Source organism: Natrix helvetica (genome assembly GCF_964273705.1).
Source record: "Natrix helvetica genome assembly, chromosome: 6".
Lineage (NCBI taxonomy): Eukaryota > Metazoa > Chordata > Lepidosauria > Squamata > Natricidae > Natrix > Natrix helvetica.
The window spans coordinates 58,476,017-58,489,368 of NC_138553.1; the positions used below are offsets into that span (position 1 = coordinate 58,476,017).

The 13,352-nt window shown below is 44.5% G+C and overlaps 1 protein-coding gene across 1 annotated transcript in view; it reads left to right on the top strand.

Annotated features, from left to right (window-relative positions):
- ZNF277 (zinc finger protein 277) overlaps window positions 1–13,352 on the top strand; it is a 92,018-nt gene that overhangs the window by 34,587 nt on the left and 44,079 nt on the right. Inside the window, exons 3-5 of the mRNA XM_081957455.1 lie at window positions 344–432; window positions 3,313–3,395; window positions 12,557–12,648. Of these exons, the coding sequence (XP_081813581.1) occupies window positions 344–432; window positions 3,313–3,395; window positions 12,557–12,648 (264 nt within the window). The remainder of the gene's footprint in view (window positions 1–343; window positions 433–3,312; window positions 3,396–12,556; window positions 12,649–13,352) is intronic.

The following is a 13,352-nucleotide window of genomic DNA, read 5'->3' on the forward strand; positions in this document are numbered from 1 at the left end:
AAATAAAATCCTTAAATAGTTGGGTTATTCAACACAATAAGCTTCCCATGTTTAAAAACAAATTCCAGTCATAATGTCTGGGATCTGTGTGTAAGCTGTTCATCTGAAAAATGTTTAGCAAAATATTCTCAATTTGTATCTTATCCATATGTTGGGTATATTATTATGGCTAAACAGAAATGTTTAGTTTGAAGAAATGCCTTCATAGAAGACTAGTAGTACTAATGAAGTTTCCAAATACTGCAAGGAGAATTATTTATTTAAATGTTAATAGAATTAATTAATTGTATAGTAAGACAATTATAGAGTTGTCTATAATTTTTCTTATTTTTCTCCCCTGAAGGTATGTATTGTACTGGAAGAAAAGATTCACAGAACAGCCGATTGCTGACTTCTGTTGTATAATAAAGACAAACTCTGAAGCAGCTTTAGGTAAGTGAGTTTTGTAATAGAGGTTTTGTAGGCCTGGTGTGAAAGATCTCCGCTTTTACTAATTACCAAATGGCACATTTTTACTTTGTACTTAATTACCTTACATGCAAAAATACCTGTTTTGAGGATTTATGTTCCATGAATCCTTTGATTTAGCTTGTGGCTGCGAAATACTGTAAAGTTAAAGATGTAGGGATAGTACTGGGGAACCTTAAATCACATTTCATTGTGATTCCCCAAGTACTTTAGGAATTGAAATTCAGCAGGAAATAGTCAAATTTGGGAGCATATCTTCTCACCGATTTCTATTTGAAAATCAAATAATTAAGAAGAGTTAGGTCTTTGATCAGGTTTTGCACTTTAAGTTGAAAAAAAGGACTCACAGAGAAAGAAAATCAAAATGTTCAGAATTGAAGAAGCTTCTTGGATGAGAAGTGAAACATTTTCAAGGAAAAACAAAGGAAGTCCAGCTGTCTATTGAAAAAGCACCTTTGGGACAACCATGACCTGGAGACTGGGAATCTCCATAGACAAACAGAATTGTAAAATGTATGTTGCCTGAGTTAGCAAATGGATAACTGCCAGGCTGTACTGATCTATGATAGGGAATAGGCCAATAAACTTTGAGACTTATTTCTTGGATAGATTGGAGAAAAGTTTTTTTAAAAAACTTTATGGATAGCTAAACTAAATCCCCTACAGCTATCTTAGTGTCTTCCTGCCTATGTATATGTACCTGCTATATGTTTATACACAGCTTGAGCCAGATCTGACTGTTCTTTTAAAAGTAACTGTGCCATCTATATCTTGGAGGAAATCAGAGTTATGGAACCATAGAGACAAGATTTTTAAAGCAAGCAGAGAGGATTGTTTCTATAAACTGCTTGATGGGTCATAAACTGAGAGGGAAACATAGAGGAGTGCAGATAGTTCTCATATGTAAATTCTGCAAATGACAAGAAATCAAGCTAATTGTCTCATTGATAAGAAACTGTCAGAAGTTCAAGATAGACCAGGTCAGGAAACAGACATTGACAGGAATATAGGAATGCTACTTCATTGTTGTAAGCTATAATAATAAAACTTTGAAGGCCTGCTAGAATTTCCCTCTGCCTCCTTTTACACCAAACAGAATTATTGTGGGATTATTTGGGGTTCTTAGTGTTTTCCCAGAACTGAATTGTCATTTTTCTTAATGACTTATACATTCCTTCATCAAGATTATCTCCAAACATCTCTTTATAGAAACTAACAATGCAAAAATGGTTTCAACATTTAGTCTTCTCTAATTTCCTGTTTGACTGGGAAATGAGATAGTGACAAATGAATGTAAATAACTATAATGTGATAGAGGACTTTCCAAAATCTGGGTGCAAATTAACAACCCTAATTCAGGATTATGTATTTGATAAACCTTTGCCCTGAAAAATATGGTCTGGAGCAATTTAGCCAACTTAGTATTACAGCTCTGACCCAAAGACAAATATGGCATCTTTAATATCTGTTCATACTCTAGACAAAGTTCCAAAAAATTCAGATGTCTTGAGAAGTAGTAAAATGTTGACAAATTCCAAAATTGGAAGCCACACATTGGAATCCTGAATGTTTGAATGTTCTACCTGCATACCTTCCATAAAAATCCAATCAATCAGATCATTTAATTGAGGAAGATCAAAGTTACGTTTCCAAATTACCATGCAGTTTGTTTTGGCATAGGTATTGAAAACATTCCTGACATGAACAAGAAGGTAGAGAATAGTCTTTGGGGGAGGGGGGGAATCAAAATGTCATTCAGGTAAATGACTATATTCTTACCCAAAATATCAGAATATCTAATTCATATATCTGGAGAAAACAGCTAAGAGAGGTCTAAAGAAAATTTTCTTTCTTTTTTCTTTCTTTTCATATACGTTTGTGTGTGTGTGTTTATGAAAATAAAATATGGGTAGATAACCATTAAATCACTGATGGAATGTGAAGCTAAAGGAAAAGTGGGGGAATGTTGCCAGTAGTATACTAGCTTCCAAGTATATTCCAGAAAGGGGCCAAGACAAGAGACTGCACAATCCTGAACTGGATGGTAGTGAGAAAAAAGTTTCAGGGTAGTCATAACCTAGAATTTCCCAAGGTATTTGTTAGATTAGAAAGTTATAGCTTTAGTCTGGCAAGATTCTATTAGGTGTAAGCAAATAGAGATATGAACTTGAGTGGGTTTCTGAGACTTGGGCCTGACAAAATCTTGGATAGCAACAAGGCAAAAATATCATATGGCTATCATATTCTGGTACATGGTTAAAAACCTAAAACACTACATAGGTAAGGCATCATCCAACAGACAGCTCTTTGAGAACAAATCCTTCTAGTGGCAACTCTTTGAGAGTGAACCAGGGTCCTGGCGAATCTTGGATTGCTTTTTGAGTGCTTTTGAGTCCATCTCCATGAAGAAATTGCTTTGTGAAGGACTATCAGCTGATCCACCCATCACCCTTTTATACAGTACAAGGCCATCTGATGATGTCCTGGAAGCTATTTCAGAATGGCCAAAATGAATCCCAAATTGGGGCCTGTGATTAGGGCATTGCAACTTAATCTTGAAAGCCTGACAAGTTATCCTCTATTTCAATGTATACCTAGCCCATCAAGGAACAGTTGTTTTGAATTCCTTTGTTTTGCTTTCTAATTTCTCAGGATTTAAATATATTTTCGGTTGCAGCTTACTCTTCTGCTCTATCTATATAGGAGATTAGGATGAGTGACCATTTCATCTTTTCATATTTGCATAATTTGATACCTCAATGCAATGTGCCATTTAAGAAGTATCTTAGTATACTAACAAAAGTTACACAATTTGCTTTGATACTTATGTTTACTTTGTAACAGAGGATCAGGACAATTATTTTCTTTTATGTGATGCCTTACCTGAAGACAGAGAACTAAGGGAAAAACTTCAACAACAAAGACTGGTAAGATATTATTTTATTTAAATAAGTTGAGATTGTGAAATGATTTACACAGATAAATGGAAGTCAACAACCCCTAGATCTTCTCTTTCAATAGTATGTTACAGTCTGACCATAAGAATTTAATAAAGGAAACTTTAGCCCAGTAGAAACTGCTGCTTTATAAGTATATTGAGGATTATTGGAGAAATTCATGTAAGAAATGTCTTATAGGAGACATTTCTACAATACATACAAAGTATATGTGTGTGTGTGTGTGTGTGTGTATACAAATACATACCTATTTCCCTGGCTCAGCTGATGAGGAGGAGAGCCTGTGGCTTAGTGGCTAAGCCACATATATATATACCCAGTATATATAAGGCCATACCCTTACTGGGATTCGAACCTGCGCTGTATATATCTTAGGCAGGAGTCTTAGCCACTAAGCCACGGGTTCTCTTCCTTATCAGTTGAGCCAGGGAAATAGGTATGTATTTGTGTTACAACCCCTGGTATGCCTAAATATGGGAGGAAGGTCACTACTCCCTCTTTCTGTCCTTTGGCTTATCACAGAAGTCCATGCAGGCAGAAAACCATATGTTTTTTATTTTTAATGTTGCCTTTTTATATTTGTGTTGTATTTGTACTGATAAATAAATAAAGGGAGACTAGTATAGATCTATTTTGAGCTAATTAGCTCTCATCAGCTAGCCATACCCTTACTGGGATTCGAACCTGGGCTGTATTGCATATTAGGCCGATGTAATTGCCACTAAGCCACAGGCTCTCTTCCTTATCAGCTAGGCCAGGGAAATAGGTATGTATTTGTGTTACAACCCCTGGTATGCCCAAATATGGGAGGGAGCTCACTACTCCCCCTTTCTGTCCTTCGGCTCATTACAGAGGACCATCCATGCAATACAGCCCTGGTTCGATTCCCAGTAAGGGTATGGCTAGCTGATGAGAGCTAAATAGCTTGAAATAGATCTATACTAGTCTCCCTTTATTTATTTATCAGCACAAATACAATACAAATATAAAAAGGCAACATTAAAAATAAAAATATGGTTTTCTGCCTGGATGGTCTTCTGTAATGAGCCGAATGACAGAAAGGGGGAGTAGTGAGCTCCCTCCCATATTTGGGCATACCAGGAGGAAGATGCATTGCTTTGCCAAGGGTGAGGTTCTGATATAGGAGTATGAACTCCAGGAAATGGGAATTCTAGGAATCCTAAGAAAGGAGAGGCCAAGAATTGATCACATGTCCTAGTGTTAACTTCCAATCTCCAGTGTCTTTTTGCAAAATAGCAATTTACCAACTGAGAATTTACTGAAATAGTTGAAACTGCTTATTAATACTAGCCACTTAATTACCAAACCCTCAAGCTGTAAGAAGCAGTACAAATTTTAAGCTCTTTAACTGGGAGACCCAAACTAGATGAAAGATTTCTGCTCCCTTGGTCTTCTTTGAACTGATTTGTGCATGTGTTTGTGTTTTACCATTCAATGATTCATTGAATGGAAAGACTGCCATTCAGGCAGAGTAAAAGAATAGAACTCAACTTTGTGAATTTTCAAAAAAGCCACTCTCAGAATGGTGCTTTTCAGCTCATTGCATGATTTGTTCCTGATGAAATAGCAGTGGAGTTGTTTGTGTGAAGGGACAAATGGTGTGGAATTTTCACATTAGTGAATCTCTGTTTGTGCAGCCATTGAGAACTGGGCATGCATACGTAAAACTAATCTTCAATGGTGTTCTACCCAGTCATCCTCTTCCTTTGTAAATAAACAGAAGCTGCAAGAATGAAAGGTCAAGGCTAGTAGGACATTAGAGGAGAGAAACTTTGGTACATGGAAGCAGATCAGACCTTTGCAAACAACATGAATAAGCTTGAATTATTTCTATTCCCATTATCAAAGTGGTCAAAGGCAATCTGGAGATGAATAAATAGGAGTTTTAACAGAGATATTAATGGTCAGTTTGATGGCTTTGAGTTTTTCTTTTGGGATAGGGGTTTATATGTAAAGCATTTTATTTCAATTGCCCTACAGTCTTTATATAGACCTAAATATCTTCAACACTCCCAGTTCCCAGTCTCTTGATCATTTCCTGTTACCAAAATATAAATGATTTAATCCTTTGGTTTTACATGGCAAATATATACCTTGATTCTCTCACATTCAGTTTGTTGTTCAAAACAACATGTAGCTAAGCACTTGGAGTACTGAGCAGTAAAATCCAGTAAAAGCAGTGGAAAATAAAAGCAGGAATAAAATACTAAAAAAGGAGGAGTGCTTTTTTTTGCTTTTAAACGTATTTTTAAAAGTATAAAATTGATTTATGTTTGTTCATGTGGTTTTTTCTCCATAGTGAGGAGGAGTATCCAGACTGGGTTAACCTTGTCCTCTCATTGATTGGACTGAGTCAGATAAGCTCTTTGGGAACGCCCACTGGGAACGCTACCCAGTTATCCATTCAGTCCACTCACTGGATGGTTGACCATTCTGGATCTCCAGCAATTTAAGAGAATTTAAAGGAAAAAGACTTGGACCCGCGAATTTTGCCTCCCAGCACCGCGATTTAGCTTCCCAGCTGCAAAGAAGGACTGCCACAAGCCCTCTGGGGCGGCACGCTTCCTTGGCCACTGAGTGAGACTGGAATCACTCAGTGAGGACCTTTGCTGGGCAAGCAGGGAAGAGGGCACAAGCCTCTTGGATGCAAGCCCTGCCGCGGAGGTTCTACAAGCGCAGGAGCGCTCTGCCGCTCCCCTCAGGGTCAAGCGGTGAACCGCAGTTTTCCAAGCACTGCAGAGCGCCCGCACTACCTCCACGGGGCCAGACGATTGCAGGGAAGCTGAAGAAATCCCTGGCCACAGCGGCGTCGGAAGGAGGCAGGAGGCAGGAATCCAGCGGCAAGGGCGTGCAGCAGCTCCGGAAAGACCCAGCAGCTAGGTGAGCACTTTTAAAAGTCGCACCCTTTCTTTCAAGCCGCGCGGCACCATTTTGAAGTTGGGAGGACCCACGTGGTCCAAGATGGCGGCGCCCAGCAGCTCCGAAGAAGAAGGAAGCCAGGCAGCTGCTAATCCGGCCAGCAGCCCCACTGGAGGGGCAGAAGAGCATCCAACCAGGTCACTGGCCTTCCCAGAGACTGCCCATAGGAGTGGGGGGGGGAGGAAAGGCTAAATCAAAACAGAAGCACCTCTCCCCCAGGGCAGATCCAAGGGAAGGGTGGGGGCAGAAGCCTTCCAAGCCTCCTTCCAAGTACGAGAGGTGAAGGCATCAGATCTTGGAAAGGCTCTGCAAGAAGGCAAGTGGCCATAAGAGCACCTCAGGCATGGGCACAGAGGGGTAGGCTCCAGGGACTCCCTCCCCCATTGGAGCCACAGAGGAGAACCCAGCCATGCAAGCTAGGATCCCTATAGACACCTCTGGCCTTTGGGGCCCTGCTCAGGGGGGGCAATCCCCCTCCCTTTCTGCAGTGGGAGCAGCCCTGCCCACAGGATCTCTAGGCCTGGGCATTCCTCCGGCACAGGGAGGCATGGGACAGCCCCCTCCCATAGGGGCACCCAATTTCCAGGAGATGATGATGAGGGCCTTTCAGCAATGCATGGCAACAGCATTCCAACAGCCACAGCCACAGAGAGTCCCTCCTTCCCCTCCCAGGGGCCCGTGACTACCTGGATGTCCAGGAGGAAGACCTTCCCAGTTCCTCAGCCTCATCCCAGGAGGACAGCGACCTGGAAAGTGAGGAGGAAGAGATCAGGGAGAACAAGCTGTCTGATGATGAAGGCATGCTGCCTCCCAAGCCTACATTCACTGGGTTGTTCCAGCCTTCGCTGTTCAAATCTCTGCTCTTCAAGGCCAAGACAGCAGCCAAGCTGGGCAACAAAGCTACAGAGGTTGTCCACGCCAGGGTGTCAGGGCAGCCTCCATCAGTAACCAAGAAAGAAACTACAAAACTCCTTTTTTCAGAATTAAGAGTACTTTTACTGGTTATGAGTAGAAAGCAGCTAGCAAAGCAAGATCGGAGGCAAAAGCGCGCGCAATCATAGATAACAATATGTGACCCAACTCCCTCCCAACTCCCAACCCCCAGTCCAATCCCCACACCTCACAGGTGTCATGTGGGCTACAGCTTCAAAACCCATCATCAGGTTGGCCTTGGCGGCAATTCCACTATCCGCAGCATGCGCAGTAGATGGTGAGAAAATGACTCCCTTCTTCATTCACTCCTGTGCTTAAGCTTCCCCTCCCAAATACCATTTTATTTCCCCCCCCCCTCCCTGTTTCAATGGCAGCCGAAAGCAAGCAGCAAAGCAGAGGCTGACACAGGGCTTCTCAGCGGAGAACATTTTTGATGAGCAGACCATCGAGGCTGACACGATACCTACGCCCAAGGCCTTCCTTGACCTGTTCAAGCACCAGTGGGCATCCCCCACTGCGGGCCCTTCACCTTTATCCACAGACATGATCTTCTTTAACGTGGACCAGGAGATGGCAAAGACGCTGGCACAACCTTCCATCGACGCTCCGGTCGTGGCTCTGCACATGACTACTGCCCTGCCCGGGGGAACCAGAAGATGCCCTAAAGTTGGAGGACAGGAAGGCGGACCTCACCTTGCAGAGGGGTCATCAGGCAGCCGCTTGTGCGGTGAAAGCAGCTACCACAGCCGCCTTCGTCAACCAATCATCCTTGCTGTGGCTGCAGGAACTACAGCAATGCACCCCTATAACAGATGTCCGAGTCCATCAGGACATCAACAAGCTGGTGGCGGCCATCCAGTTTTCGTTGGATGCCACCTTAGCTACAGCCACGTTTGCCTCCAGGGCGATCGCTTCTTCAGTGGCTTCCCGCAGACTGCTGTGGCTACGACATTGGCAGGTAGACGTCCGTCACAAGTGGCGACTGGCATCAGCTCCCTTCACAGGGGACACCCTTTTCGGACCAGCACTGGAGCCATTCCTAATCGAGAACAAGGACAAGAGGAAAGTCCTTCCCACCACCCCAAAGAAGGGCAGCTTCAGGACAGCGCCGTACCCCAGGCGCTCCTACTCCCGGGGTAAAGACTCTGGGTCCTTCTTTCGGGGTCAGGATTCCTTTAGGGGATCAGAGGCTGGGTACTCAGGGAACAGGCAGTACCAGGGAGCATTCTCTGCCAGGCAGAAATACCCAGACAGGCAACAGAGAGACAGGCAGCAAAAGCGGCCCTTTCGAAGGGGCGGAGGAGGCGGAGGGGAGCGCTCCTTCTGCAAAAACTAAGTCTAGGTCCAGTTCTCCTCCCATCGGGGCGCTCTTGGTGTACTTCGCCAACCGCTGGGACCTCTACTCCTCCGATAAGTGGGTGCAGAACACCATCAAGCATGGCCTTTCGCTAGAGTTTCTTTCCAACCCCTTGAGTTTCTTCCGGATATGTCCGGTCTCTAACAACCCGATCCGGAGGTTGCTGATGCAGGAGGCCATCCAACACCTGTTGGAGATTAGGGCCATTCAGCCCGTGCCTCCAGAGCAGTAGGGTCAGGGGCACTACTCCATCCTTTTTGTCATTCCCAAGGCTTCCGGGGGCTGGAGAGCGATTCTGGATCTGAAGCGCCTGAACCACTCTATTCGATATAGGAGGTTCAAGATGCACTCTCTGCACTCTATATTGGAAGGGATTAGGCAGGGGGACTTTCTAACATCCATAGACCTCACGGAGGCCTACCTGCACATTCCTATTGCCAGGGAGCACCGTAGATATCTCAGGCTCTGCTACTTGGGGCACCACTTTCAGTACCGGGCCCTGCCTTTTGGGTTGTCTTCGGCCCTTAGGGTATTCACTAAGGTCATGGCGGCTCTGGCAGCACACCTGAGACAGGTACCGGTACGTATTCAATGTTACCTAGATGACCTGTTATTACAGTCATCTTCCTTTGAGGGTGTCCTAAGGGACCTAGGTATCACCATGACAGTCCTGACAGACCATGTGTTTTTGGTGAACATGGCCAAGAACCACCTCCACCCCTCTACTAGCCTGATCCACCTAGGGGCCCTAATAGATACCCAGGCAGTCACGGTCTATCTGTCACCAGAAAGACAGATAGCCCTCAGGCAGCTAGCCACCTTGGTAGTCAGGGAACGTAGGGTATCCTTAGCAATCCTTTCCAAATTGCTGGGTACCATGGTCTCAGCCATTAGCATTGTCCCGTGGGCTCGTCTCCACACGAGTCCTCCAATGGTTCCTTTTGCCTTTCCAGCGGAGGCGCATGAGCTGCTCTCAGTCCAAGGTACTTCTTCCAGCAGAAGTCACCCGCTCCCTGTCTTGGTGGAAGTCCCCGGTGATCACAAAGGGCGAGACCTTTTGGACACCAGACCGCATAATGGTAACTACGGACGCCAGCCTGAGCGGGTGGGGCGCACATCTGCAGGCTCAGATGGCGCAAGGACATTGGACTCAGGCGGAAGGGACTTACAGCATCAACTGGCTGGAGCTCAGGGTGGTCTGCCTGGCCCTCTTACACTTCCATTGCTCAGTCAGGGGCCTTCACATATTAGTTCTCACAGACAATATCACCACCAAGGCCCACATAAACAGACAGGGGGGAACCAGATCGAGGGCTCTCATGCAGGAGGCCAGGCGTCTGGGGCTGTGGGCCGAAAGGAACCTCCGGTCTCTGAGGGCAGAGTACATAGCGGGGGTGGACAACACCAGAGCCGACTGACTCAGCCGGGCCGAAGTGGACAACGTGGAGTGGAGGCTGCAGCCAGCGATCTTCGAAAAGGTGGCAGAGCGCTTCGGATGCCTGGAGGTCGACCTATTCGCCACTCCTCTCAACGCCCAGCTCCCAAGGTTCTTCTCCAGGTACCGGACACGGGGGCAGAAGGGGCGGATGCTCTCCAGTGCCCCTGGCCCAGGGATCTACTGTATGCCTTCTCGCCCTTACCCCTGATCCCCAGGGTCATACGGAAAGTCCTGCAGGAGAGGGCAGAAGTGGTTCTGTTGGCCCCTCACTGGCCCCGCAGGCCATGGTTTGCAGATCTTCAGTCTCTGTCAGTGGAGAGACCCTGGAGAATTCCCCAGGAGAAGATATCCCTCAGCCAGGGGTCTCTAGAGCATCCAGACCCCCAATGGCTCCAGCTGACCGCCTGGCGCTTGAGCGGAGCATCCTGAGGAAAGACCTCTTCTCCCCAGGGTGATACAGACCATCCAAGCCACCCAAAGACCCTCCACGGAGCACATCTACGGCACCACATGGCATGCATTCTCCTCATGGTGTAGCTCCCAGGGGCACGATCCAATCCTTGTCATGGTGCCACAGGTCTTGGAATTTCTCCAGGCAGGCTGGCTCCCAACACGATCAGGAGGCAGGTTTCAGCCATTTCATCAATTCTCCTGTGTGGCAGGAACCAAAGTTTGACTCACAACCTCATGGTCAAGCAATTCCTTAAGGGGGCTTCCAATCTCAAACTGCCCACGGTACACAGGTACCCATCCTGGGATTTACACAGGGTATTGGATGCTCTGACAGATGCTCCGTTTGAGCCTTTAAGCACTTTTTCCCTTAAGTTCCTAACCCTTAAGGTGGCCTTTCTGGTGGCTATCACCTCCGCCAGAAGGATATCCGAACTGCAAGCGCTGTCCACCAGGGAGGATCTCTGTGTGTTCCACCAGGACAGAGTGGTGTTGCGGTTGGATCCGTCCTTCATCCCCAAGGTGTGCACCTGCTTCCATCAAGCACAGGAACTGATCTTGCCCAACTTCTGTCCAGACCCTTCTCACTCGTTAGAGAAGAAGTGGCACACTCTGGACGTAAGGTGGGCTCTGAGGATCTACCTCAGGAGAACCAGGCCAAGAAGGAAATCTGAAGCCCTGTTCGTTTCCTTCCAGCCAGGGACTCTGGGAAAAAAGGTGACCTCCACGACCATAGGCAGGTGGTTGCGAACCTGCATTGCCACTGCTTATCAGTCACAGGGCCTGTCCACGCCAGGTCGCATCACTGATCATTCCACGCGGAGCGCAGCCACTTCTATGGCCTGGGCCCTGCAGGCTTCCTTGGCCGAAATCTGCAGGGCAGCCACGTGGGCTTCCCCTTCCCCTTTCGTAAGGAACTATAAACTGGATTCCTTTGCTTCGGCAGAGGCCTCTTTTGGCTGCAGGGTGTTGCAAGTGGTCCATAGGGTGGGGGCCACGCCTCACCAGGCATGAGTTGGAGGGGCATGTGCCTCTGGGGTCTCCCTCCCTAGGGACGTGTAGGCTTTGGTACGTCCCAGTTTGGATTCTTCTCCCCCTCACTATGGAGAAAGGGCGTTGGTACTTCCCTGATACGCCTCTTCTCATAGTGGGGGAGGAGTATCCAGCCCCTCCCTGACAATGTTATGTTGATAAAGTGTTATGTTGATGGTTTATAAGATTATGTTGTTGTTTGATACAATAAAAGATAATATATGGAATACGAAGTCTGGAGTGAATGGTGCAACAAGTCGGATAGAGTTCTTCGCCAATAACTGGGTAGCACCTGGTGACCAGTGGGCGTTCCCAAAGAGCTTATCTGACTCAGTCCAATCAATGAGAGGACAAGGTTAACCCAGTCTGGATACTCCTCCCCCACTATGAGAAGAGGCGTATCAGGTAAGTACCAACACCCTTTTTTACTTTGCGTTGACACGCAGGGATATCTAACACAATATAAGACATACTTTTTCTCCATACAATCCCTCTGTGGTAAATAGGTAATTAGAAAAAGAGGTTCAAGCATCCTACTTTTATTCACAGCAATCTGCCTGCTTCTCAAGTTGCCATTGACAGTCATATTAACTAACTTGTTTTGTAAACTAAGTCCATCAAGTTATATTTGTCTAACCGATCTAACTATTTTTAGGATTTCATGGAGTTGGAGAGTTGGGATGGTTACATTTTCGCTAGTTTGCATTCAAAATGCCTACTTTGATCAGTCTTCATTTGTTTCTGTTATTGGGAATATATGGGAATACATTAATTCAATAAATAAGAGCAAAAATGTTTTTTCCATTGGTCAAATGATATTGCACTGCATATTATGCAATATATTACAAGAATAGGTTGTATATAGTTCAGCATAGTGCAGCATGATATAATTAATGTAAGAAATAACATATTTTTCTAGGAATAATTTGCCACAGGTTCTTATTAAAGATGTGATGGAATATTTTGTTTTTCAATCAATAGAAAGATATTCTGGATCAACAGCAGCAAGAAAGATATGATACAGATTTTCATGGCATATGCATGTTTTGTGATCAGCTTTTTTTGGGTAACAGGTTAGTACTGAACATTTTAGAGTATGTTTTTATGTTTATGAACATCCTGTATGTTACAAATCAAATCTGTTGTGACCCATATCATATCAAATCTGGAACATAATAAGTGTCTATTTGAGTAGAAAGTATATTGTTTTTTTTGTAGGGTTTCTTTCTCTCCAAACATCTTTTAAGTCTATTTCATCAATTATTTTAAAAAAGGATTTGGGAAGTGGTTTTCTATTTAACTTTGTTATTTTCTGTGCTTTATAATCCATATTCTGATCTCCCATCATACAAATATTAACATAGTCCAAATCAATAATTTTCCTGTGTAGTTTTCTGTAAAATTCATCTTGTTTGTCATTAGGAGCGTAAATTGCTGTTAAAAGTACTTTCTTGTTGTTGTCCATAATTTCCACCATCAAAATTCTTCCATCATCATCTGTATAAATTTGTTCCGCTGGGATTGTATCTTTAATATAAAAAATCACTCCTCTTTTCTTACAGTTTGCCAATGTAGTAAATATTTTCCCGAGTTTTGGTTGCACCAATAAGTGTTCATATTGTTTTTGAATATGCACTTCTTGTAAACAAATTATATCCAATTTCAATTTTCCTAATTTATGGAATATTTTTTTAAATTGCTGAATTAAGTCCATTAATATTGATTGTGATCATTTTTTCTCTTCCATTTTTATGCTTTATAAGTAGGATTTATTACT